Source organism: Ictidomys tridecemlineatus, chromosome 2 (assembly GCF_052094955.1).
Source record: "Ictidomys tridecemlineatus isolate mIctTri1 chromosome 2, mIctTri1.hap1, whole genome shotgun sequence".
NCBI lineage: Eukaryota > Metazoa > Chordata > Mammalia > Rodentia > Sciuridae > Ictidomys > Ictidomys tridecemlineatus.
Genome location: NC_135478.1, coordinates 8,726,945 through 8,753,199, shown reverse-complemented (window position 1 = coordinate 8,753,199; position 26,255 = coordinate 8,726,945). Strand labels below are relative to the sequence as shown.

The 26,255-nt window shown below is 47.8% G+C and overlaps 1 protein-coding gene across 4 annotated transcripts in view; it reads right to left on the bottom strand.

Annotated features, from left to right (window-relative positions):
* Carm1 (coactivator associated arginine methyltransferase 1) overlaps positions 1-26,255 on the bottom strand; it is a 47,124-nt gene that overhangs the window by 6,947 nt on the left and 13,922 nt on the right. For all 4 annotated transcript variants that reach the window (XM_078036163.1, XM_078036161.1, XM_078036160.1 and 1 more), the window contains exons 2-8: positions 14,388-14,513; positions 11,235-11,341; positions 10,037-10,141; positions 5,413-5,523; positions 4,206-4,383; positions 1,228-1,318; positions 924-1,005 (exon numbers count right to left, since the gene is read on the bottom strand). In XM_078036163.1, the coding sequence (XP_077892289.1) occupies positions 924-1,005; positions 1,228-1,318; positions 4,206-4,383; positions 5,413-5,523; positions 10,037-10,141; positions 11,235-11,341; positions 14,388-14,513 (800 nt within the window). The remainder of the gene's footprint in view (positions 1-923; positions 1,006-1,227; positions 1,319-4,205; positions 4,384-5,412; positions 5,524-10,036; positions 10,142-11,234; positions 11,342-14,387; positions 14,514-26,255) is intronic.

Here is a 26,255-nt window from a genome sequence, read left to right as displayed (position 1 = left end):
ATGCTAATTCACACTATTAGTTATGAACCTAACAACACAATGTCAAAATATATAAAGCAAAAATAAATATAATGAAATAGGGGGAAAAAAACCAATTTCACGATTAGTTATACATAGGAAAAGCAGATTTAAAAAAAAAATCAGTATCAAGCTGGGTGTGGTGGTGCACACCTGTAATCCCATCTGCTGAAGAGGCTGAGGCAGGAGGATGACAAATTCAAGGCTAGTGAAAAAAAGTAATAATAATAGAGATTTGACCAACATGATGACAAATGTGACCTAAGTGGCATGAGTATAACACTACTCAGCAAGTGATCAGCATACATTTTTTTCAAGTGCACACAGAACATTAACCAAGAGAGATCACATACTGGACTTAGAGCAAGTGTCAGCAAATTTCAAAGGACTGAAATGTACATTGTATGTTTTCTGACCATAAAGAAATTAAGACAGAATAGTATTGTTGACTAAGCTATATTTTATGAGTGGAAAAAAGTTTCAAAAATGTAATTTAACATGCACATCTAGGTGTTAAGCTTTTGGAAGGACAAGAAGAAATCGTTTGCCTGCAGGAAGGAGAACTGCAGGAACAGATTAGGAGGCTTTTTTCTGTTATACTCTTTATTTCTGAACTATGGACCTATGAATCAATTTACAAATCTCAGCAAGTAAAATCCATTAGTACAAACCAGCTCACCAAGGATCAATTTACCAATCCCCATGTCCTCTGCATGCTATGTACTGAGTGTGTCTGTAGCTTCAACATCTCTGAGAGTTCCGTGTTGGGCAGAAGTGAGCCTAAGAGGGACAGTAGTACTACACAGCCTGGACAAGGCCTGATGATGAAGCCCATGCCCCACTCAGTCACTCCAGAGGGGCCATGCCCAGTAGTAATGCCATAGAATTCCATGTCCCCTACTTACCACTACAGGCTGGCGGAAATATTCATCCACAGCAGCGCCTCGGAGGGCAGACAGGTCTACTCCGTGAAATGATGGCTGGTACCTGCAGAAAGCCCCCACCCCCACCGGCAAGGTCACCAGCAGCAGGAGAGGCAGGTGAGACAGCACTGCCTTCTCTCCCAGCTGGCCCTTGTCGAGCCCAAGCTCTTCAGGTCCTACTGAGGATGAGGAGAAAAAGAGGAGAGGTGGGGCCACCTGGGGGCTGGGGGTTATCCCCGAGCAGGCAGGCCGTGGGGCCCGGGCAGGACACCCAGGGCGCACTCACCAGAAGTTGGCCTTGGTGAACTGCTCCATGTAGAGCTGTTCATCCGTGAAGGGTGCGAGGTGGACGTCACCAATGGTGGGGAACATGTTTCCTGGGAGTGGGGGGCAGGGAGGGGTGCTGGTGTCAGGGTGGCACATCCCACAGGGCCAGGCAGAGCTTCCAAAGGGCCCCAAGAACCCCAACCCTGGCCTTTCCAGCTGCTTGTTCATTCATTCATGCATTCATGTGACACACAGTGTAGAGTGCCCACTCTGTCAGTGGCCACGGAGGAGTGCTTGACCTGTACCATCTCACTGCATCCAGACTGAGGGTAGGAGGTTCTTTTCTTTTATACTCTTGATTTTTGAACCATGGATCTATGTATCAATTAAAAAACCACAATATGTAAAATCAGTAAATCAGCACACCAAGGATCAATCAATCTACTAACAGTTCACCTTTCCCAAATGCTTGTTGTGTGCTGAGTGCTGGGGAAGCCATTGGCCTGCACAAACCCTAAGAGGTAGATGGGCCTGTCCTTATGTCCCATTACTTGGGCTAGAGAACAGGAAAGGACCAGTCAGAGCCTCATAATGAGCAGGAGTGGCTGGGATGCAGCCAGCAGTGCTTCTCAGGCAGTCACATGCACACATGCTGAGTGTGCACAGCTGGCAGGGAAGTCAAGCAGGGTCACTCTGGCCAGAGTGAAGGTGGCCCCAGGTTGGGTCTAGGTTCAGCTTCATCCGCGCCACCAGTATTGCCCAGGCTCTGGCAGACACCAGGCAGTCAGGGTGGACAACTTCACCATTCTGGTTGGCATATGGCCCTCATCTGTGATTCAACAAACAGATGAGTCAGGACCAGCCGCAGGGAAAGCCAGGGTTCCAGAGGCTGTTCCTGCTCTGGGAGAATACCTGGCCTCCAGATGTGGGCTTCAGTCTACCCTTTCATGCAGGGGGAGGGAGGAAGGGAGGGATGAGTTGAGGTGCCTCCACACAGCCTCCAGCAGGCTAGCAATGCTCAGCAGGGGACAGAGACCCACAGCTCTAGCTCATGGGCCATGGGCTAGACCACCTGCCCCAGAGGACTGAAGCATCATGGGAAGGTGCCCTAGCCTGGAAGGCACCTCTGGCTCTTGTAGGCCAGTAAGCATATGGCTGGGGGAGGGTTGCCTATAATCCTCAAAAGAGGTTTTGTTGTTATTGTTGCAGTGGTAAGGGTGAAATCCATGCTAGGGAAGCTATCACTGAGCTACATCCATAGCTCAAAGGAGATTCCCTCCCCTTCCACCACCCCAGTACTAGGGATTGGAGCCCAGAACACTATACCACCGAGTTACATCCCTAGCTTTTTTATTTTTATTTTTAGACAGGGTCTCACTAAGTTTCCAAGGCTAGCCTTGAACTTAGAATTTCCTGCCTTATCTTCCTTAGTAGTTGGGATTACAGGTGTGTTCACAGCACCCACCAGCTGCAAAGAAGTTTCTGATGTGGATGGAAGGCCCATTTCTTCTTCTTTTCTTCTTTTTCCTTTTTTTTTTTTGAGCGTGTGGGGGAGGGTAGTACCAGGGATTAAACCCAGGGGCACTCAACCACTGAGCCACATCCTCACCCTATTCTGTATTTTATTTACAGACAGGGTCTCATTGAGTTGCTAATTGCCTTGCCATTGCTGAGGCTGGCTTTGAACTCAAGAATCTAATGTCTGAGCCTCCCCAAGCTGCTGGTGTTACAGATATGCACCATGGCACTTGGCTTGGAAGGTTCATTTCTGTAGGCTAGCCCCTGGCCTCATGTTGAGCAGGGGAGTAGTTCCTTCTGCTGGGGCCTGTTCCCACCCCAATGCAAACTTGGCCACCAGCAGGGCAGAATGGAAGGAAAGTAGGACTGGGACAGTCACTGGGGCAGCCTGGAGTCCCACACTCACACCTGGGGCAGAAAACACAGCTGTTTTAGCTGCCTCTGGAAGTGGAACCCATGGAAGGCCCCAAGGAAGAGACTCAAGTAGGAATTTCCCCCTGCAAACCCACCAAGCCCTGCCCACAGGGCAGTCTGACTGCTTCCCATGCTCCATCCATGGTTGCTGCCCTGGCCAAGGCCCTTGCCTATGTTCTATACACTCCTGCACAACTCCCTGCCTGCTTTTTTATATGGAAACATTCAGACATGGATACCCAATAGAGAAATGGACATACACTTCAGATGCTCAGGGCAGTGAACAGAACCCAATACAGAAAGGTTGATATAAAGAGCTGCCCAGTGACCCAGAAGCTTGTACACAGAGGCACGGACAGGCCAGTCCAGGAACATAGGTGGTGATAGATGGGCTCACCAGAGAGCCACCTCCTCCACTCACTCCCAGGCAGGAGCCTACATGCCTTCATACATGTACACATGTACCCATTCATCCTCACTTGCACACATGCATGTCTGTTCACTTCCCAGGCTCTGAGGAGAGCAGGGCTTGTCAGGGCATCTGCCCAGAGGAATGTTTCCAGGCCTAGGACTGAAGCCCCTTAGAGAACCACCAACTACAGGACCAAGTTACAGTCTGTGTGCCTGTCCCAACCCCTGCTCCCAGAAAGAAGTAGTCCTATTGTATAAGATGCAGGTGGTGGAGGTGCCAGACACTCTCAGGGAGCCCAAGGGGATCCCTCTAAGCCCAGTAGGGTTGGTGAGCAAGTGGATGCCTGGCTTTCTTTGGGACACAGGACTTCCAAAGCCTCAGTCAGCAGGGACAAGACTGGGGTAGGAAGCAGGGCAAAGATCAAGATGCCCTACATCCTAGGCCACTGACACTGGCAAGCATGGAACTGAGCCATCTATGGGCAAACTGTATGGCAGCCTGGGAGCTTGACGGGGGGCAAAATACTTGGTTTGGTGGATACTACCTTGGTGTCTGGGCCAGAAAAGCCCCTGCATGGTGGCTGGCCATACAGTTCATAGCTGCAGGCACCTGGCCTGGCCCTGCTCTCCCTGTATGTAGGAGGAGACACTCACCGCTGGGCTTCAGGTATTTCTTGGCATGGAGGTAGCTCTCGAGCATGCGCTCATTAAAGAGCATGTAGCCCATGGGCTCTGAGATGATGATGTCCACTTGTTCAGGGAGGGAAACCTCCTCTACCTTGCCAGGTATGACAATGATACGGTCGGTCAAGTTGTTACTCTTCACCAAAACCTGTGGGCAGGCAGGCAGAAAGGGTTACTTGGGGTTCCCTGCACCTACCTGCCTAGTGCCCTCATTGGGTCCCTTCTCAAAGAAGGGCCCCTGTCCATATTCAATTACCCAACACCTCTCTGCCTCCTCTGTCAGCATCCTAACCACAGCAATGACCACTTAAGAGCTTACTGAAGCCCAGACCTCTCTTGGGGCTGCAGCATCCCTGGTCCTCCCCCATATGCTGTGAACACAGGTGCTAGTGGGTGTAGAGATGTGGATGAGTCAACTTTGCAACAGCCATCAAAGCAGGAATTGGACATCCCCCAATCCAGTGACTCTAGCACCAGGAATTTGTCCTCTGGACACAATCATACATAGGAAAAGTGATGTGTGTTTAAAAGGGCTCAGTGTGACCATATTTATGATGAAAAGATGGGGAAGAGTCAACGGCACAAGAGACCAAATGTGGGTTCCTATATAGCAGTCCGCCCATACACAGTGATGCTCTGCAGCTATACAAAGAGCAAGAACGTTAATTCCATAAGGACAAAAACAATTCCAGATCTACTCTAAAAGGTAAAGCAAGGAGCAAGGCGGTGAGGTGTCTCCATTTGCACAAGAATTGGGTAGAAGTAGTAGAAACACATGCTTGCTTCCATCTCCACAGAACAGCTCTATAAGGATCTAGAAGGTATCTTTCTCTCCAGTGGGTGGAGGTTGGTGCTCAACTAGAGTAGCCCATGTATGTGTCTCAGAAGTTCCACCAGGGTCTATGTGACTTCATGGCCCAGCCCCAGAAGCATGAAGCCATCCAGCCTCTGTAGGCCCCAAACCAGCCTTTGGCTGGATGACTAGTTTCATGGAGGAAAGACTACCTCAGGCCCAGCAAGCCCCTCCCATCTACAACCACCTGGTCTTAGGGACAAAGCACAGAAGGGATATATCCTCAGGTCCTCTGGACCCAGGGGTCAGGTCTCCTGAGAGTTCCTAGCAGGCAGAGATGAAGGCTAACCATGGGGTGTAGCCAGGATACCAGGGGACACTGACCTCAGCATGCTGGGCCATGGTGCTCGCCTCCACTGCATAGATTTTCCTGGCTCCAGCTTGGGCAGCGAAAAATGACAGGATCCCAGAGCCACATCCAACATCAAGAACGATCTGAAGAAATGACACATGTCTGAGGTGGTGGACATGCGAGTCACTCTGACCTAATCATATATTATAACATGTACTGAAATGCAATGCTGCACCCACGAACATGCAATAACTAATGTGTCACTTTAAATGTTTTTTTTTTTTATACCAGGGATTAAACCCAGGGGCACTCAACCATTGAGCCACATCCCCAACCCTTTTTACTTTATTTGTTTTTGTTAGCTGTACAGGACAGTTGAATGTATTTTAATATTAAACATACATGGAATATACCTTCCCTTTCTCATGATTGTGCATGAGGTGGAGTTACACTGGGCATGCATTCATAAATGAACGTAGGAAAGTTATATCCAATTCATTCTACTGTCTTATATATTTTTTTAATATTTTAATTTTTTAGTTGTAATGTACACAAATACCTTTATTTTATTTATTTATTTTTATGTGGTGCTGAAGATCAAACCCAGGGCCTCGCACGTGCTAGGCAAGCGCTCTACCGCTGAGCCACAACCCCAGCCCTCCTTATTATATTTTATCTTGAGAAAGGGTCTTGCTAAGTTGCTCAGACTAGCTTTCAACTTTTCATCCTCCTGCCTCAGCCTTCTGGGCTGGGGTTACAGGTATGTGCCACTGAGCCCAACTGAAATATATTTTTAAATACAGGCACAGGCCTATAATCCCAACTACCCAGAAGACTGAGGCAGGAGACTCACAAGTTCAAGGCCAGCCTGAGCAACTTAGAAAGACTCTGTCTTTAAAAAAAAAAAAAAAAGGAATAAAGAACAATCTGGTAAGCAGCAGAGGTTAGCTACTGGAAGAAAGGTGCATGTCACCAGAACTCACTCCCTGTGTCCAGTCATGGGGCACAGAGAGGCACAGTTACCTGTTCGGAGATGTTGATGGGTAGAGCCAGAACTTACACCAGATCTGCCCTCAGTATGAGTATCTGCCCTTCACAGGCTCTGAGTACAAATGAAATTAGAGCTAAAGGTGGCTCAAGGAGCCATGGTCTAGGCTTCTGGGAGAAGACTCCAGAGGCTCCCACTCAGGGAGCCATTTAGGCCATGGACCTACTTACAGTCTATGTGCCTGTCCCAACCCCTAGGCCGTGAGCCTCCCTGGAAACCTGGGCAGCACAGTAACCTCTGAGACCTTTGCAGCCCTTGCGGGAAGGGAAGGGGCCTGGGAGTACTGGAGGTAGCATCTCCTGGCTCCATGCTGACTCCAGCCCCAAGAAGCAGCCAGTTCATTGGTGGGGGCAGATCAAGTCCTGAGTGCTACAGCCCAATGGGTTCTCCCAATGTCCCACACACTGACTCTTGGCAGAGTCCATGCCAGGGTATTCTTGATTTTTGTGGCTGCTTCTGCCTGAGTAGAATGAGGACTTATGTTTCTGGGGTGATGTGTAAGTTTCCTGGGGAAAAATACACTTGGCATGATGATGGACCCAGAGAAAGTGCCCAGAGGAGAGCCTCGGTGCCTCCTGGAGCCCTGGAGGAACCAACAAATTGATCTCAGTCCTGGGAGAGTCAGAAGGGATATCACCAAAAATGCATGGACTTTCAAGGCCCCAAGCACTGCTTTAGCACAGCTCAGGTCAGCAACTAGGAAAACACTCAGAATGGCTCATCGAGAAGCCAGCAAGGTCTGTGATGGCTGCCCCATCAGGACGATTCCTTCCTGGGATCCAGGCCTAGTGTCCTAGGGCATGGCTGGCAATTTCAGGAGGCATGACAAAGATGCAGATGAGGCAGATCCACACAGACCCAGGAGGAAAGCACAAGACATGCTGAGGGGAAAACAAAGGCTTCCAACTGACTCAAAAGGGAACAAAGGGGCTGGGGCTGGGGCTGAGGCTCAGTGGTAGAGCGCCTGCCTAGCATGTGTGAGGCACTGGGTTTGATCCTCAGCACCATAAATAGATAGATAGATAGATAGATAAAGTGTCTCTCAGCATTAGATATGCAATGAAGTCTCCACTAACACCCAGAAGGACTGGGTTCAGAAATCTTCTAGACAGTTGAACTCATGAGCTTCCTGGAGCTTCCTACACACCTCGCCCCATGAAGCTTTTCATTTGTATCTTCTGTAATCCTCTATACCACACCAACAAATGTGTTTCCCTGAGGTCTGTGATCGGCTCAAGAAGATTAACTGAACACTGAGTGGGAGCCTGATTTAGAGCCGTCCCTCACAAACACAGGGAAATCCACCATGTGCTATTAACTAGCAAACTGGCATTTAAGTGTGCGAGGAGGGCTGGGCATATGGCTCAAGCGGTAGTGCGCTCGCCTAGCATGCGTGCGGCCCGGGTTCGATCCTCAGCACCACATACAAATAAAGATGTTGTGTCCGCCAAGAACTAAGAAAAAATAAATAAATGTTAAAATTCTCTCTCTCTCTGTCCCCCTCTCTCTCACTCTCTCTTAAAAAAAAAAAGTGTGCGAGGAGGTGCAGAGGGGTCTAAGGACTTAGCCCCCAACTTATGGGGTCTAAGGCTATCTCCTGGTAAGAGTGATACAAATGAACCGGAATAGAGGACACGCAGCTGGTATCTGCTGCAGCAAAATGGCTAGCTTGCTGGTGGGGGAAATCCCCACCTTTAGAAGTTGTTTATGGTGTGAGAGTGAAAAAAAAAAAAAGGCACTGTTTTTCTTACACATCACTATTTCTTTTTAAATTTTTTTTTGTGTGTGTGTGGTTTAGATAGACAGAATATCTTTATTTTATTTGTTTATTTTTATGTGGTGCTGCTGAGGATTGAACCCAGTGCCTCACGCATGCTAGGCAAGCATTCTGCCACTGAGCTACAGCCCCAGCCCCACATCACTATTTTTAAAAAGTAACTAGGTGAGCAGCTCAGGAGGCTGAGACCGGAGGAACCCAAGTTCAAAACCAGCCTCAGCCTTGGTGAGGGACTAAGCAACTCGGTGAGACCCTATCTCTAAATAAAATACAACATAGGGCTGGGGATAAGGATCAGTAGTTGAGTGGCTGAGCACCCCTCAGTTCATTCCCCAGTACCCCCATGCCAAAAAAAATTAACTAGGTGAGGTGATGGATGTTAATTAGCTTGACTATAGTCATCATTTTATAATCGGGTTTTTGTTTTTTGATACTGGGGATTGAACACGGGGGTACTTAACCATTGAGCCACATACCCAGTCCTTTTTTATATTTGAGTCAGGGTCTCACTAAGTTGCTGAGGCTGGCTTTGAACTTGTGATCCTCCTGTCTCAGACTCCCAAGATGATAGGATTAAGTGTGTGTGTGGAGGTGCAGAGGGGTCTAAGGACTTAGTCCCCAACTTATGAGGATTAAGCCACACCCAGCTATGGATATGTATCTTAAAACATCACTTTAGGTATATACAACTTTTCCCCCCGTGTGCTGGGAATGAACTCAGATTCACATATGCTAGGCAAGCACATATGCTAGGCAAGCACTCACCACTGAGCCACACCCCAGCCCAGCATATACAGTTTTATTTGTCAATCATACCTGAATAAAGGGGGAGGGGATAGAACGTTTTAAGCCATATCATTAAGCGATAAGTTTTCTAGCAGTAGGTAGATTACAATTTGAATTAAAAAGAAAAAAAGGCTGAAATAATTCTAAAATACATGTATGAGGAACATTTCAGAAGAACTCTTTTTTTTTTTTTTTTTTTAAGATAGAGTGAGAGAGGGGAGAGAGAGAGAGAGAGAACTTTTTTTAATATTTATTTGGCAGACACAACATCTTTGTTTGTATGTGGTGCTGGGGATCGAACCCGGGCCGCACGCATGCCAGGTGAGCGCGCTACCGCTTGAGCCACATCCAGCCCCTCAGAAGAACTCTTGTGTGTGTGTGTGTGTGGGGGGGTGGTGGTCTTGGGGATTGAATCCAGGTGTCACTCTACCATGGGGCTACATCCCCAGCCCCCCTTTTTTTATTATTATTATTTTTTTTAGTTGTACATGGACATAACACCTTTATTTTATTTATTTTTATGTGGTGTTGAGGATCGAATTCAGAGTCTCACATGTGCTAGGCAAGTGCTTTACCACTAAGCCACAACCCCAGCCCTTCTTTTTGATTTTGAGACAGGGTCTAAGTTGCCCAAGTTGGCCTTGAACTTGATATCCTCCTGCCTTAGCCTCCCAAGTCATTGGGATGACAGGTATATGCCACCACATCCAACTTGGAAAAAGAGACCGTAAACAGTTGGCAATGATTATTTTGAAGGGAGATGATAGAGGCCTTTCGTGCCAATACTGTACATATGTATTGTATTTATACATTTGATTTCACTTTTATAATAAAAAAAATTTTAAGATAAAATTAGTGAGCTAAAAATAATAAAGAAAAATTAGAGGCAATATAAACAGGGAGGTGGGCCTAGGGCCCGAGGAAACGGATATATGGAGAGGGAGACAGGCTACTGCTCCTCTCAGCCTCTCTAGGCACCCACCAGCCTCCCTTCTGTTTCACACACTACCTCGCCCAGAGGAAGTAGAGGTCAGCAGCCACTCACCTTGTCCTTGAAGTCAGTGTGGTTCTGCAGGATTGCACGCTGGTAAGTGCCTGTCCGCACATAGTCCTGCATCATGTTCTGCTGCTGTGACAGGTAACCATAAAACTGGAATAGAGATACACCAATGACACAGGGCACATAACATGATAGATGGTCAAGGCCCTGGCCAGCCTTGTGACAGAGTGACAGGCCCTTTCAGGCATAAACTTCCTCTAGGAAGCTGTATACCCTCAGCTGGCCTGGACCTGCTAATACCCGCCAGATGCTCCAGAAAGACGGGGAGGGGCCCAAAGGGAAGCCCCCAGGAAGGACACCATCACCATCACCATGGCAAAGGACACAGTAGATGCCACCTAGACTTGGGAGCTACCCAGAAGACTGCAAGATGTGCCTGGAAGGGTTCTGATATCAGGGGCCATGTGCCCCATCTTAGGGACTCCAAAGAAGAGGAGCAGGTGGAACAGAATGCTAGAGCTCAGAGTGCCAGGCAGATGAGGTACAATGTCTCTCTGTGAGACAACAAGAAGGCAGTGTGGCACCTGGGCAAGGCCTCAGGCTTTGGCATCAGTCAGACCTGGCTTCTCATCTTGGCTCTGTGGCATAAGAATAACTTACTTAACCTCTCTGAGCCTCAGTTTTCTCATTTGTAAAATGGGGACAATAATAGCACTTACCTCCTCTAGTTGTTGGGAGGGTCTGGGTGTTTCTGGGCATGTATAGATACTTAGACTGGGAGCTGGGGTTGTGGCTCAGCAGTAGAGCACTCGTCTAGCATGTGCAGGGTGCTAGGTTCAATCCTCAACACCACATAAAAATAAATAAAATAAAGGCACTGTGTCCAACTACAACTAAAAAAATATTTTAAAAAACAAACAAACAAACAAAAAAAAAACAACAATACTTTGACTGTGCCTTGATTACACAGAGGTTTTAGGACATTGCAAGCATTCTATCATTATTCAAAACACCTGGGAGCCGGGGTTCACGCACACTCAGATCCTTCCAGCAATCCTCTCAAGCCTCACAGATGAGGAAACTGAGGTCCAGCAAACAGAGGATACCTGCCCAAGATTACATGGCCAGTAGGGGACAGAACCAGTATGTGGCTGCCCTGTGCTACATTGCTTCCCATGGTTCAGAAAGATAGGACAGGGCCACTCAGCAGAGGCGGCCTGGCCCAGAATGGGCGCCAACCTACCTGAAAGTACTGCACAGCTGAGGACTCCTCCGTCCGCTCGCTGAATACCGACCGTTCCAGGGTGTGCCCCCGGCAGGTTTTCAGGATGTTGTAGAAAGAACAGAAATCTGAAATGGGGAAGCTAAGTCACCAAGGGGTTGCAAACAACCCATCCCAGAAGGCTGTGTACTCAGCCATTTGAGGGGTTCTGAATGAGCCATGGCTGACTTTCTGTCAGGATGCATGATGTATTTTTTTTTTGCATAGGAATTGAACCCAGTGGTGCTCTACCACTAAGCCACATTCCCAGCCTTTTTAATTTTTTTTTAATTTTGAGACAGGGTCTTGCTAAGTTGCCTAAGCTGCCTTATTAAACTTACAATCTTCCTGCATCAGTCTTCCTCATTACTAAGATCACAGGTGTGTGCCACTCCACCTGGCTCCACCATCTGACTTTTGTACCTTGAACCTCTGTGATTTGATGATTTATTTTCTACCTGAAAAATGTACAAGTGTAAAAGAAAAGAAGAGCCTGGCACAGGCACACACACCTGGAATCTCAGGTTACTTGGGAGGCTAAAACAGGAGGATCACAAGTTAAAAGGCCAACTTGAGCAAGACCCTGTCTCAAAATAAAATATAAAAATGGCTGGGAATATAGCTCAGTGGTACAATGCTTGCCTAGCATGTGTGAGGCCCTGGGTTTGATCCTCAGCACCACACACAAAATTTAAAAAAGAAAAAGGAGCAAGTCAACTAAAAATACCACTTGGTGACCACCATGAGGAGATGGCGGGGTTGCCAGCACCGAGAATGGGTCTGGGCATTTCCTATCAAGAAAGCAGCTTGGGGGTCTGGGGATGTGGCTCAAGCGGTAGCGCGCTCGCCTGGCATGCGTGCGACCCGGGTTCGATCCTCAGCACCACATACCAACAAAGATGTTGTGTCCGCTGAGAACTAAAAAATAAATATTAAAAATTCTCTCTCTCTCTCTCTCAAAAAAAAAAAAAAAAAAAAAAAGGAAAGAAAGCTTGGTGAAGCTTTCAAAGACATAGGCCACTGACCTCAGTGTCACATCTCCAGCAAGCAACCCCACATCCACCCAGGAGCTGATGGCAGTGTCTATATGTGGCAGTTGGCACAAGAGACACCACTTTGATACCCAATAAAGTTGATAAATTCCGTGGACCCAGAGAAGCACAGTAGAGAACCTGTCACCACCCTCCCTCCCTGGGTGTGATGTTCTGTAGTCCTTTAAAATGAATTTATCAAGTGTAGTGGCAGAGCACTTGCCTAGCCTACATGAGGGCCTGGGTTCTAGCCCCAGTCCCATCTAAATAAATAAGTATATCTACAAACAAAAGTTATTGATACAGAAGTAGAAAAATTACCACTAAATTTTTTTTAAATGAGGGTTTGTTTTTTTTTTTTAAGAGAGAGTGAGAGAGGAGAGAGAGAGAGAGAGAATTTTTAATATTTATTTTTTAGTTCTCGGCGGACACAACATCTTTGTTTGTATGTGGTGCTGAGGATCGAACCCGGGCCGCACGCATGCCAGGCGAGCGCGCTACCGCTTGAGCCACATCCCCAGCCCACCACTAAATTTTATCAAACAAAAAAATACAAGAGAGAACATATTTATAAAACATCTTTTTTTGGAGGTACTGGGATTGAACCCAGGAACACTTTACCGCTGAACTATATAAATCCCCAGCCTTTTAAATTTTGATACAGGGGGCTGGGGATGTGATTCAAGCGGTAGTGCGCTCGCCTGGCATGCGTGTGGCCCGGGTCCCATCCCCAGCATCACATACAAAGAAAGATGTTATGTCCGCCGAGAACTAAAAATTAAAAAAAATTCTCTCTCTCTCTCTCTCCCCTCTCTCACTCTATCTTAAAAAAATTTTTTTTGATACAGGTCTCGTTAAGTTGTAGATGCTGCCCTTGAACTAGCCATCCTCCTGCCTCAACTTCCCAAGTCACTGAAATTACAGGCATGCATCATTGTACTTGATTTATAAAACCATTTCTTACATGGGCTGGGGTTGTGGCTCGGTGTGAGGTACTGCCTAGCATGTATAAGGTACTGGTTTGATCCTCAGCACCACATAAAAATAAATAAATAAACAAAATAAAGGTATTGGGTCCATCTACAACTAAAAATAAAATAAAATACAGCCAGGTGTGTGGCACATTCCTGAAATCCCAGCAGCTCATAAGGCTGAGGCAGGAGGATTGTGAGTTCAAAGCCAGCCTCAGCAACATAGCAAGGCCCTAAGCAACTTAGTGAGGCCCTAAGCAACTTAGTGAGACCTTGTCCAAAATAAAAAAGAAAAGGGCTGGGGATGTGGATCCATGGTTAAAATGCCCCTGAGTTCAATCCCTGGTACCAAAACAAACAAACAAATAAATAAATAAATAGGGGCTGGGAGTGGTAGCTCAGTGGTAGAGTGCTTGCCTCGCACGTGTGAGGTACTGAGTTCAATCCTCAGCAGCACATAAAAACAAATAAAAAAATAAAGATATTGGAATAAATAAATAAATAGGGGCTGGGTGGTAAGCTTAGTGGTAGAGCACTTGCCTAGCATGTGTGAAGCACTGGGTTCAATTCTTAGAACCACATAAAAATAAATAAAATAAAGGTCCATCAACAACTAAACATTTATTTTTAAAAAATAAAAATATTTTTTTAAAAATTAAATAAATGAAATACACAGTGTGAAGCTGGGCACAATGGTGCATCTTGTAGTTGCAGCTACTTAGGAGTCTTAGAGAAGAGGATCATTTGAGCCCAGGAGTTTGGGGCCAGCCAGGGCAACATAGTGAGACCCCAACTCCTAAAAAAGAACAACAACAAAAATAGTTTGGAAAGATGAGAAAATTCTGGAGACATAATAGTCATAGTTACACAACAATGTAAATGTACTTAATACCGCTGACCTACATATTTAAAAAGGGTTAAAATGATCAATTTTTGTTATGTATATTTTACCACAATTTTAAAAATCCTAGCTAGAACTGAAAGAACCACTTTAGAATATAGTCATACAAGGGGACTGAGATGTAGCACCAAGCTGGAATTATTTTTGATAGTGGTGGAACACTGGCTGGGATGGACAGACCACTATTTCACTGGACTCCAGGCCCCCCACCCACCATGGCATAGACATGTACCGCTCGGTGTGGCGAACTGGATGAGAACACTGTTGCAGCCCAGGGTGATGATGAAGGACTGCTTGCCCACGCGGCTGCACTCTGTCTCTCGGGACACTGAGCACTTAAACACACACACATCTTCATCTGCAAGAGAGAGAAGCTGGTATGAGCAACAACACCCTGTGGGCTTCCTTTGTTTAATTTTGTGTCCCTGCCACCTTCCCACTCTGTCTTCCCAACCTGGAAGTGCCCTGCCAGTCCAGCCCACAGTGAGGATGAGCTGGACCCAATCAGGAAGGAGAACACAGCCTGTGCCCTCCAGGACTGTGTCAAGTGGGAGAAGAAGCAGGCATCCACAGGGGAAGGGCCTGGGTGCCAAGGGAAGCATCCTGACCCCATGAGGGCTGAGACAGGCAGACAGCCACTTGGCAGGGGCTCCTCCATGAGAAGACATAGTAAGGCACAACGAGAGCAAGGTTATGGGGTCATTAAAACCTGGCAGGGGGGCCGGGGATGTGGCTCAAGCGGCAGCGCACTCGCCTGGCATGCGTGCGGCCCGGGTTTGATCCTCAGCACCACATACAAACAAAGATGTTGTGTCTGCCGATAACTAAAAAATAAATATTAAAAAAAACCTGGCAGGGTGCCCTGGACTCAGCTGACCAAGAGCTTTCATTCAGATCCTCAGGGGTCACTGGCCTTCAATACCTTCACAGCCATCAGCCTGGAAATGCTCTGCCCACCCTGCTGAACCCTTTCAGGCTGTGGTATAGTTATTGTGGAGCCAGACCTCCTGGGTTTGTTTTTTGTCCCATCCACACCTCTTAGTGTGATATGGGCAGGTCACTTAGCTTCTCAAAGCCTCAATTTTCTCATCTATTAAATGGGGCTGATGCAGGTGGGGTTATTATGTGTCCTTAGAGGGTGCAGCACAGAGGAAGCACCACATTCCATGCCCATCAACACTGCTACCATTCTACAAATGAGCAGTGTGCCCCCTCCTTGGCCAAAGGATGAAACTCAGTGTCTTGTGTTCCTGCCATGTTGTAGCAGGATAGCCAGTGTCTGTGTAGTATCGTTCCATCACAAGGGGACAACAGAGTATGTCAGATCGTGGCACAGTCTGAGAGAGAACCAGTCTGGTATCCCCAAACAACCCATGTCAAGAGAGAGAAAAACTGCTGGGGGCTATTCCAGAGTGAAGGCGACACAAGAATGGAGGATAACAAATGCCAAGTGGATCCTGAACTGGGGCCTGACAAAAGGTTCTTTTTTTTTTTTTTTTTTTTTTTAAAGAGAGAGTGAGAGAGGATAGAGAGAGAGAGAGAATTTTTAATATTTATTTTTTAGTTCTCGGCAGACACAACATCTTTGTTGTTATGTGGTGCTGAGGATCGAACCCGGGCCGCACGCATGCCAGGCGAGCGCGCTACCGCTTGAGCCACATCCCCAGCCCGACAAAAGGTTCTTTAAAAACCTATAGGTAACCAGGCACGGTGGCGCACACCTGAATCCCAGCAGCTCTGGAGGCTGAGACAGGAGGATCACGAGTTCAAAGCCAGCCTCAGCAACGAGGAGGTGCTAAGTAACTCAGTGAAATACTGTCTCTAATAAAATACAAAAATAGGGCTGGGGATGTGATTCTGTAGTTGAGTGCCCCTGAGTTCAATTCCTGGTACCCACTCCTGCAAAAGAAAACCTATAAACAACCATTGGGGAAATGCAAGCACGGACTGTATGTGCAACAGTCTGAAATTATCTGGATATGACAATGGCACTGTGGTTTTCAGAGGAATGCCCTTATTAGAAGATACATGCAGAAGTGTTTAGAGTGAATTTGTGTGATGTCTTGCCCCTTGCTTTCAAATGGCTCATCAATAATAACTAAATTTATAGAGTGCTGGTGTTGTCAAAGAAAATGTTTCCAAATGGGGTACAGTAGCACATGCCTGTAATCCCAGCTACAAGGGGGACTGAGGCAGGAAGATCACCAGGTTCAAGGCCAGCCCTGTGAGACCCTGTCTAAAATAAAACTAAAAGGGCTGGGAATGTGACCTAGTGTTAAAGGTCTAGCACTAGTGAGGCCTTGAGTTTAATCCCTGGTATTGGGGAAAAAATGTTTCTAATCACCCCCAGTAGCCAAAAATAATGTTGAAAAACAATAACAAAGTTGCAGAATTGACACTTTCCAATTTCAAAACACACTACACAAAGGTACAGTAATCAGTGTACTACTTGCAAAAGAACACCTTTCACTTATGGCCAGTTGATTTTAGATCAAGATTTCAAGAACATTTAAAGGAGAAAGAAGTTTCATCAACAAAGGGTGCTCTGACAACAGGGTATCCACCACTTGGGAAAAAATGACACTGGATCCTTACCTCATGCCATACCAAAAACTAACGGGCTCAGGATTTATATCAGTGATAGAGCACTTACCTAGCACATACAAGGCCCTGAGTTTGATTCCTAGCACTGGGGGAAAACAAAGAAAACCTCAAAATGCATCAATAACCTAAATATAAGAGCTAAAACTATTAACACTGTTAGAAAAAAAACACAGGAGTAAATCTTCATGGCCTTCAATTTAGCAGTGGATTCCTGGGTATGAAACTGCTGTAGTTTGGACCTGGAAGCCCAAAGGCTCATTATATCTTTAAGGCTTGATCCCTAACGCAGTAATATTTATAGGCAGGGCTTTTGGGGAGTGAATGGATCACAAGGACTCTCATCTGATCAATGGATTAATCCATTGAGAGGTTAGTAATCGAATGAACTATAGGGGGGTGGCAGAAACTATAGAGGAAGGGGCCTAGTGGGAAGAAGGAGGTCACTGAGGGCATGTCCTTCCAGGGCATATCTTGTCCCCTTATTCTCTCTGCTTCCTGGCTGCCATGAAGTGAACGGCTTTCCTCCATCATGCCTCAGGCCCAAAGCAATGAAGCAGATGACCCAGACTGAAACCTCTGAAAATATAAACCAAAATAAATCTTTCCTCCTTTATGTTGTTTTTCTCAGGTATTCTATGAAAATCACACACACACACACACACACACACACACACACACACCAAAAAAAACCTAACACATAAATCAAAATGAAAGCAATGAAAGGAAATCAAAATGAGCAATGAAAGGAAAAGATGTAAATTGGATTATATCAAATTTACAAACACTTGGGTTCTATATAGCTTAGTGGTAGCACCCTTGCCTACCATATGTAAGGCCCTAGGTTTGATTCCCCAACACTACAAAACAAACAAACAAGCCAGGCACGGTGATGTGGCTCAGTGGCTCAGTGGCTCAGTAGTCAAGTGCCTGAGTTCAATCCACGGTACAAAAAAAAAAAAAAAATACAAGCATATTATTTACAGTCACTTAAAGAATAAAATAGACTATAACTTGACCAAGTCTTGAGACCTGCTACAACCTGGAAGAATCTTAGAAATATTATGCTCAGTGAAAGAAGATCACAACAAGGTCACAACAAGAAAATTCATAGAGACAGAAAGCAGACTGGGGTTGCTAGGCACTGCAAGAAGGCAGGAAAGGGGAGCAAGTGCTTAACGGGTGGGGGGTTTCCTTTTGGAGGAAAATGTTTGAAATGCATGAAAATGTTTGGCAGCTAGACACAGGTCACAGTTACACAACACTGAATACACTAAATGCCACTGAATTGTACACTTTAAAATGGTTTATTTTAGCCAGGTATGGAGACATAAGTCTGTAATCCCAGAGATTCCAGAGGCTGAAGCAGGAGGACTGCAAATTCAAACAGCCTGGGGTAACCTAGCAAGACCCTCAGCAATTTAGCAAGACTGCCTCAAAATGAAAAAACGTGTTGGAGATGTGTCACAGCATTCCTGCCCCAGAGTTCAAGCCCCAGTACATAAATGAATGAAAAAAAAAAAAAAAGAAAGCAAAGGAAGAAAGGGAGGGAGGGAGGTTCATTTTAGGTTATGGGAGTTCTACTTCCATAGAAAAAGAGAAATGTTACCAATTGAAGATTCCAGATCTGTGACTGGACTCAAGAGCCTACAGGTACTCACAGGCCCTTGCTCTAGGTTGCTGCTATGTAGCCTGAGCAATGGAAAGGGCTAGGAGGAGGGCTCCCCACACTCCGGGCCCTGCCACACTCCCTCCCATAAGCAGAATGGAAGAGGGTATGGATCAGCCACTGCCGGCTCTGGTCCCACTATAGCCACAGCAGACCCGAGACAAGGTGCTTCCAAATTCAGCTCTAAGTGGGTCCAAGGAAGGGATCTTGGCATGGTGCCTTATAAATGCCTCTCCTGAGGTGAAGATAAATCTCATCTGCCAGCTGTGCCTAGCTGACAATAAGGAGACTCAGAGAGAGCCTCTGTTTATGAGGCAACCTGGCAACCTAACCGGTTGTCCTAGGTGCCCCTCTGCAACCTGGCGCCAGGCAGGCGACCACAGCACCTGCGGCTAAAGGATGCTTGGCTTTGGCCAGCAATAGGAGCTGGGCTTAGGCCAGGGAAGTCTGGACTGAGGGAGAGAGGACCTGTCTCCTCATAGCAGCAGCAGCTAAAGCCCATGCCAGCATTTCCTGACAAGTCACAGGTGGACCTCAAGCCAGTCTCTGACACACAAGAGGCACCAGGAAAATATCTGACAAACCAATACTCAACTGTGTCCCTCCTGCTTTTTAAAATTTTAGTTGGGGAGGGGACTGGGGGATGGAGCTCAGTGGTACAGCACTTGCCAGGCGTGCTTGAGGTCTTGGGCTCAAGGTCCCAGCACTGTAGGGGCAGGGTGACCTACCTTTAGGAGACACCTGAGCTCTTGAACTGGAAGTCAGGGTCCTACATGATTTGTCCACTCACTCACCCAGCCTCTCCCCACTGCACCCCTTCCCCAGGGCTCCACACAATCCTCCAGCTCCAAAAAGCCAAATGAACAAGCTGCCCCTCCTTCTCCTTTTTTCTTCCTCCCTTGGCCAAAATGGACCCTCTGGACAACTGCATTCCTGGGCTGATACTCAGCCAATGGCCAAGGAACACCTGTGGCCAGAGAAGACCCCCTACCTCCTGGATGGGCCCCAGGGCTAAGACATCCTGCAAGGGCACCTCTCCTCCCCACAGGCTTTAGGGCCTGGAAGCTTTAGGGGCTGGATCTGTCAGTGGAGTTAAGAGACACACACACACACACACACACACACACACACACACACACACACACTCCTAGGCTCTGTTCCTCAGCAAACTCCTGGTACACTGCAAGGTTGTCAACTGCCCTCCTACTGACTGGCCATTCAGCCATCACAGTGTGAACCATGGAAGGAACAGGGCCTCAAGGGCCCTAAAGTTGAAAAGGTCTTCTATGTCAGCTTCTAGAAACCAATCCAGAAGGCCCCACAGTTGTCACACAAACTGGATTATTTGCGCATGGGATAGAGAGGTAGGGGCAATTAGGGGTATTAGGGATGACTCAGTGGGATCTCTCAGGTGAGGTGGTTGTGCTGAGTTCCAGCCAACCACAACCAGGTCAGAGCCGGGATTTCTCTTCCCATAAATAAAAGGAGGGGGTGGGCCACAGCTGTGAAGAGGCCCTGTCTGGGCAGCCTCTCTAGGGAGGAATGGAAAAAGGAGCACGAGGAATCAAACCGGACTGAGGATGAATAATGCTGCAGGGCCCCCCCCCTCAAAGTCTGCCGTCCTACTCCTGGGTCTAGCCTGGCACTACTTGCTCATCTACCGCACAGCAGCCTGTCCTATTGAAGTTTTGGGGCCAAAATGGCAGGCGACAGCTCCATAAGGCAAGTACTGCTCAAGCAGATTCCTAATGAGTAGGAAAACCACCCCACCTTTGAGGCATCCTGTCTTGCTCCCCAGGAAGCAAGATCCCTGGTCCCATGTCATAAACACCCAATTTCTATCATGAGGCCTCAAGCCCCTTCACACCCTGCTGAGACTGAGATCTGGGGCTAAAAAACAAGTGACAATCCTTAGCAGAGGCCAGGCTCTGTTTAGCTTTTCATAGGGCCCCTTGTTTCCCCCTCACCTCACCAGAGTGCTTAGAAAGGTGAAGTCTCTTACTCAAGGTCATATACCAAGAGGGGGCTGAGGCTGTTGCTTCTAACCCCTGTGCCCTATGAGTTCTCTGTGCACCCTGGTGCAGGACTAGGCCAATGTTCCCTATAAAGGACCAGACAATAAATATTTTGGCTTTGTGGGCAGTATGATCTCTGCTCCAGTGACTCAATTCTGCCTTGCGGCAGAAAATAAGTAAATGAGGGAACATGGCTATGTGCCAGTAAACAATCTACAAATCCATGCAAGGTCACCATGTCTGGAATTACAGGTGCAGAAACTAGGAGCTGAGCCCCCTCCTTCACTTGTTCACCAGGCATTGGGCAAGAGGACATGCTTCCCATTCCCAGAGGAGTTAAGGATAGCCAGGTGGCAAAGTGACAAGTATCCCCAGGTGAGGGGCTCATGTGTACTATGAGAGCCTAAAGGTACACCTGACCCAGCCTGGGGAGCAGACTGAGCACAAATCCTCCAGTGAGAGGAAGGAGCATACGAAGGGTAGGAAAGGGGCACACTGGCCAGGGAGGCCGCTGACAGGCCTCCGCACAGGACAGGCTGATGTATGAGCAAGCTGCTGCGGGTCCCAGGAGGCTCTGGAGGGCTCCTGGACAAGAACCTAGCTGCTTCCTCAGGCATGAGCAGCCCCAGGAGTGTCCACATGCTGTGAGACAGGTGGAAGGTGTGGGGCTAGAGCTGGAGGGGCTAAAGCAGCTAGGCAGCTGGCAAGAGGGTAGCTCCCGCAGGACTCAGGCTGCTGCTCCCTACCCTGCAGGCCCTTTCCTTGTTGGCTCCCCAAGGCAGTACCATGGGATCCTCCACAAAAGAATCTGGGAACCCTGAGATATAGGGGGCTCCATGGTTCAGAACTTAAAACACACACACACACACACACAACCAAAAAAAAAAAGCTAAAGAAAAAGGAAACAGTGGTTGTGGCTAACTGGAGGCCTGCCTATACCATTCACTGGCATGACCTGGACCTGCCCCAGGACTTGATACCCAAGGGCTTCAACAAACAAAGAGACCTGTCTTGGGGCACTTGGACCATATTGTGCAAGGGAACACGCCAAGCCCTAGTCATCTCCTGGTCCACCCTACAAGTCACACAGTATCTAACACAGCCCATTTGCTTGGCTCTCTCCTCTGTTTAACACCCCTCCTGCTAGTGCATTCCTAAAGCCCCTGCTACTTGTGAGGCAGAGGTAAGAGGATCACTGCCTAGGAGACCAGCCTGGGCAACACAGTGAGATGCCATCTTCTAAACAAAAATGAGCCGGGTGTGGTGGTGCGTGCCTGCAATTCCCATGACTTGAGAGGCTGATGCAGGAAAATCCAAGTTTAAATCCAACCTCAGCAACTTAGCGAGGCCCTAAGCAACTTAGCAAGATTCTGTCTCAAAATAAAAAAGGACTGGGGATGTGGCTCAGTGGTTAAGCACCGGGTTTTTTTTTTCGCTTTGATACCAAAGCAAACAAACAAATGAAAAGCAAAACAAAAACAGTTCTCTATGACTTTCCAGAGCCTTCCAGAACAAGTTCCAACCCCACACAGGGTCATATCCCCTGCCAGCATCTGCAGCCTCAGTGCAGCGCCTTGTCCCTCCTGCAGTCACACTGGTTTTGCCATTCGCTCAGCACCCCCAGACCACTGGCAGAAGTTATTTCTAGCCTCTGAGGCTCCTTAGCCAGGAATATCCTCCCCTCTTCCCCTGCCTCTTTGGCACCTCCACCAAAAGGTGCTCCAGCACTTTCTGGATAAGCTCTAATTGCATGGTGACTCCTCATTTGATGCCTGCCTTGCCCATCCACCTGACCAATCTGTGAAGTATGGACTCAGGCTCTGTACATGGCTAGGATGCTGATCTGAATGGTGTCCCCAGGCCCTGACTCTTCTCCTAAGCACAAGAGACAGAGGGTATGGAAGCCCAGGGACCCAAGTCCAAAGCCAGCCTGTCCCTGCCCACAAGTATGGCCTTAGCTGGGGGCCCCTCCACTACTAGGAGATGGTGGGCAGCAACACAGTAATGCTCCCTGCTGTTCTGCCCTCCTTCCCTTCCTCCTTGTTTCTAGAAAGCAGTGAAAAAGTAAGGGTTGTCTGCACCCCAGGCTGGGCAGACCTGTGTCAGAGGGACCTAGCAGAAGGGGGACAGTTGGACAGACTGGAGTTAAGCTTTTTCCTCCTGTGGAACCTTCCAACCTTGCACAAGACAGAGGAGGTTGAGGATGAGACCGAAACACAGTCACCAGCTCAGGGGGGAACAAAAAGGCTACATCTCAAGCCTTTGCCTCTCTAGTGGGACACTATTACTGCCACCAAACAGAGGAATAATTAAGGCTATTTATCTTGGCAGACCTGTGGGGGAAGAGATGTGAAAGGCTTGTCCAAATGTTAGGTCTTTTATTAAATCACCTCCTACTGCCAAAAAAACAGCCTGCATACCTTCCAGAGGAAAACATTCCACGGCGAAGGAGTAGGTGAGAAAAAGAAAGACCCCCACCCCTTCCCAACTGAAGACAGGTGCCTTCCTAAACTCACCCAGGCACACCCTGCTCCATGCCAAGGTGGGGACAGGGGCCCAGAGGTGAACATGAAGGCCAGGCCCTTCCTGAGAGCTGAGGGTGAGAGGTAGACAACTCTGCACACCAGTGAGAACACAGGGCAGCAGGAGCTGGTGGTAAGTGCTGGAAGGAAGCAAAACAGGCTGATGCATAGAGACAGCGTGAGAGTCACACTAGAGTAAAGGAGAGGAGTCCCCCTCCACCCCCACCACTACCCCTGCAGTGAAATTCTTGCTTCCAAACCAGTCAGCATCAGAAGCTTTCTCTGTCTCGCATGGTTTAACATCCCCGTGGCCAGAAGGAAGAAATTGCTCTGGGGTCATCCAGCAGGGATGGAGTTAGAGTGATGGCTTTTGGAAACTAGAAAGACCCTTCTCCAGCTGTATGACCTTGGGCCTTAGTTTCCTCATCTGTCCAATGGCATCCTGACATATCCCAAGGGTGGGATGACATAACCCACGTGGAAGGCCTGGCAGCCAGCCCAGTGCACTCTCCTGGAACTGCTCTAGGTCACAGCTGGCAGGCAGCAGAGCCTGGAGAACCGTGCTGGTGTGGGATTCCTAACCTCCTGCCTCCTCACCCCAGTTGTTGCCTCCACCTGGCCTCAGGAGCTCCCCTGGAAAACCGGGCATAAATTAAGGATGAAAATCTTCCCCTGCTTCTAGGATTCCATGATAATAGAGGTAGTAGTAATTGTAACAAGGGTTTAATAAATGGAATCAGTCACTATTACTGTCATCAGTGACAGATCAACGCCTATCTCAGCAAAAAATCCCAGCCACAGGAATCCTAACCCAGCCTAGCCTCCCTCACCTGCCATAACCTAAGCTCCATTCTCTAGTGCTGTCCTTAGAGAAAATCCAGAGCAGCTGCTGCCACACTCTGCCCTTTCAAGTAGTATTTAAGGACCATGAAGTCACCCTGGGCTCCTATGGCCAGGCCCCACTCTCTGGGTGAATCCCAGCCCCTCCCCTTGGTCATGCAGACTTGGGGGCCCTGGTCTGGCACTGCTCCTGGTACACTGAAGCACCAAATCTGGGCAACTCTTCCAAGGGCAAGTGACCCCAAAATCCACCTACAGGGCTTGACCCTACAAGGCCCTACTTGCAAACATGAGGAAAGACATACCTAGATATGAATAAGTCCAAAGCAGCAGGAAACTTAACATCCATTGAATGAATGAAGATGCAGCCAATTAAAAGACGCAGGTTTCAATCTGTAGACACTGATGTTAAAGTGATCACTTGTATCATATGAGTAAAAATGAGGGTACTAGCAGAAGAGCTGGTCTAGAAACAATAAAATGACTTTAGGGACTGGCTCTGGGAAGGCAATGATCTTCCATCGGCTCCCCCCCTCCATTGTTGAAATGTGCATAACTTCAAGCCAAGAGATTTATGCACGTGGGCCTAAAAAACCCAAGGGAAGCTGGCAGCGGTGTGCAGGGAAGATCACGTCACTCTCCAGTAAGCTGAATTTCTACCCTATACATACATAAAGATAACCAAAGGGCAGTTGCCACAGCAGGAGAGGCCTGACGTCCATTCCAGTCCACTCCAGAGTGGGCAGGACTGACTCTGGACCCCAACCCACCCACCCTTTCAGACCCTGCCCAGGTGGGAAGAGCAGTGAGGACAGGCGTGGGCCTCTGCTGTGCCCCAGCTGGAGGAGGAAGGTCAGCTCTATCTTCTCTGCACAATATCTTCCAAAGAAAGCCCCGCACCCATGCCAAGGCCCCCAGTCCCAGGGGATGTGATGGAGGTGGGGCAGCAGGCTGGACCACATCAGCTTGCCCCGGGGCAGCAGAGCTTTGGCTTGCATTCCAGGCAGCTGTCACCTGGGAAAGCCCTTCCCCTTTACTGCCAGGAAGACCAAGGCCAGGTGCAGTTACCAGAGCCTGGCTCTAGACTTAGTCAGACCCACATCTGAACCTAGGCTTGGCCACCTGCAAGCAAGGGCCCTTCCCCTCCCTAAGCCTCAGCTTTATTGTGTAGAAAAATAAAATGAAGCATGGCTCAGGTTGTTAGGATGGACACACCCTGTGCCCACAGACGAAAAGCAGGGTGGTGCTGGTACAAAACATAGGTCCCAGCCCCCATGACCCCAAGGTGCTCTAGGGTGAGGCAGAGCAGGAACCCCAGAAAGAATTCTGAACACAAGTTCATGATAGATCCAGTCCAGGCATCTGACCCTATTCCCCAAGTAGCCAACCCCAGACCCATCTGCCTGGAAGCCCCTCAAGAGTCAATCTTTACAGCCAGGGAGTGGCCATCTGAACACATGGCTGAGCCTACAGCCAACAGAGAAATTGGTTTCCCATACCACCCACACCATTTGAGATCTTTGTGTGTGTGTGTTTTGCTAGGAATAGAAGCCAGATTGGACATGCTAAGCAAGTGCTCTACCACTGAACTATATTCCCGGCCCCCCCCCTTTTATGGTGCTAGGGATTGAACCCAGGGCCTTGTGCATGCGAGGCAAATAATCAACAAACTGAGCTATATCCCCAACACTCTTCATTCTTCATTTTAAGTTTCATAGTTTACAACTTAAGTTTTCAGGTCATTTCAAAATGACCCTCTAAAGGTTGATCCTCAGCAGAGATGTGGGAAGTTAGAATTGGAAAGTCCCCCTTCATTCTCCACTCTCTACTCAGTGTTTTAATTTTATTTATTTATTAAATTTTTTGGATATTGGGGACTGAACCCAGGGGCACTTAATCACTGAGCCACATCCCCAGCCCCCTTTTATATTTTTTTTTAATATTTTATTTTTTAGTTGTAGATGGACGCAGTATCTTTTTTTTAAAATATTGAGCATTTTTTTTTAAAGAGAGAGAGAACTTTTTTTTTAATATTTATTTTTTAGTTTTCGGCGGACACAACATCTTTGTTTGTATGTGGTGCTGAGGATCGAACCCGGGCCGCACACATGCCAGGTGAGCGTGCTACTGCTTGAGCCACATCCCCAGCCCAGCATATTGGCCTTAACATGCTAAAGAATCTGACAGCCCCAAAAGCCCACTCTCCAATATAGGGCTGGCAACTCAAAAGAGTTTAATCTATTTTAGGAGAATCCCCAGGAACATAAGTGTCCAGAAGAATGGCAACAATTCTGAAACCACTCAGAGACAGGACTTGGCCAAGAGGTAACCAATTGGGGATGGTGACATCTTCCTCCAGGGTTCCTGATAGCATCTCCATGGCCCCAGGCTGACCTATCCTCACCCTACCCCCACCAGGTCTGATTTCAAGACACTTCTGCAGGTGGCATGTG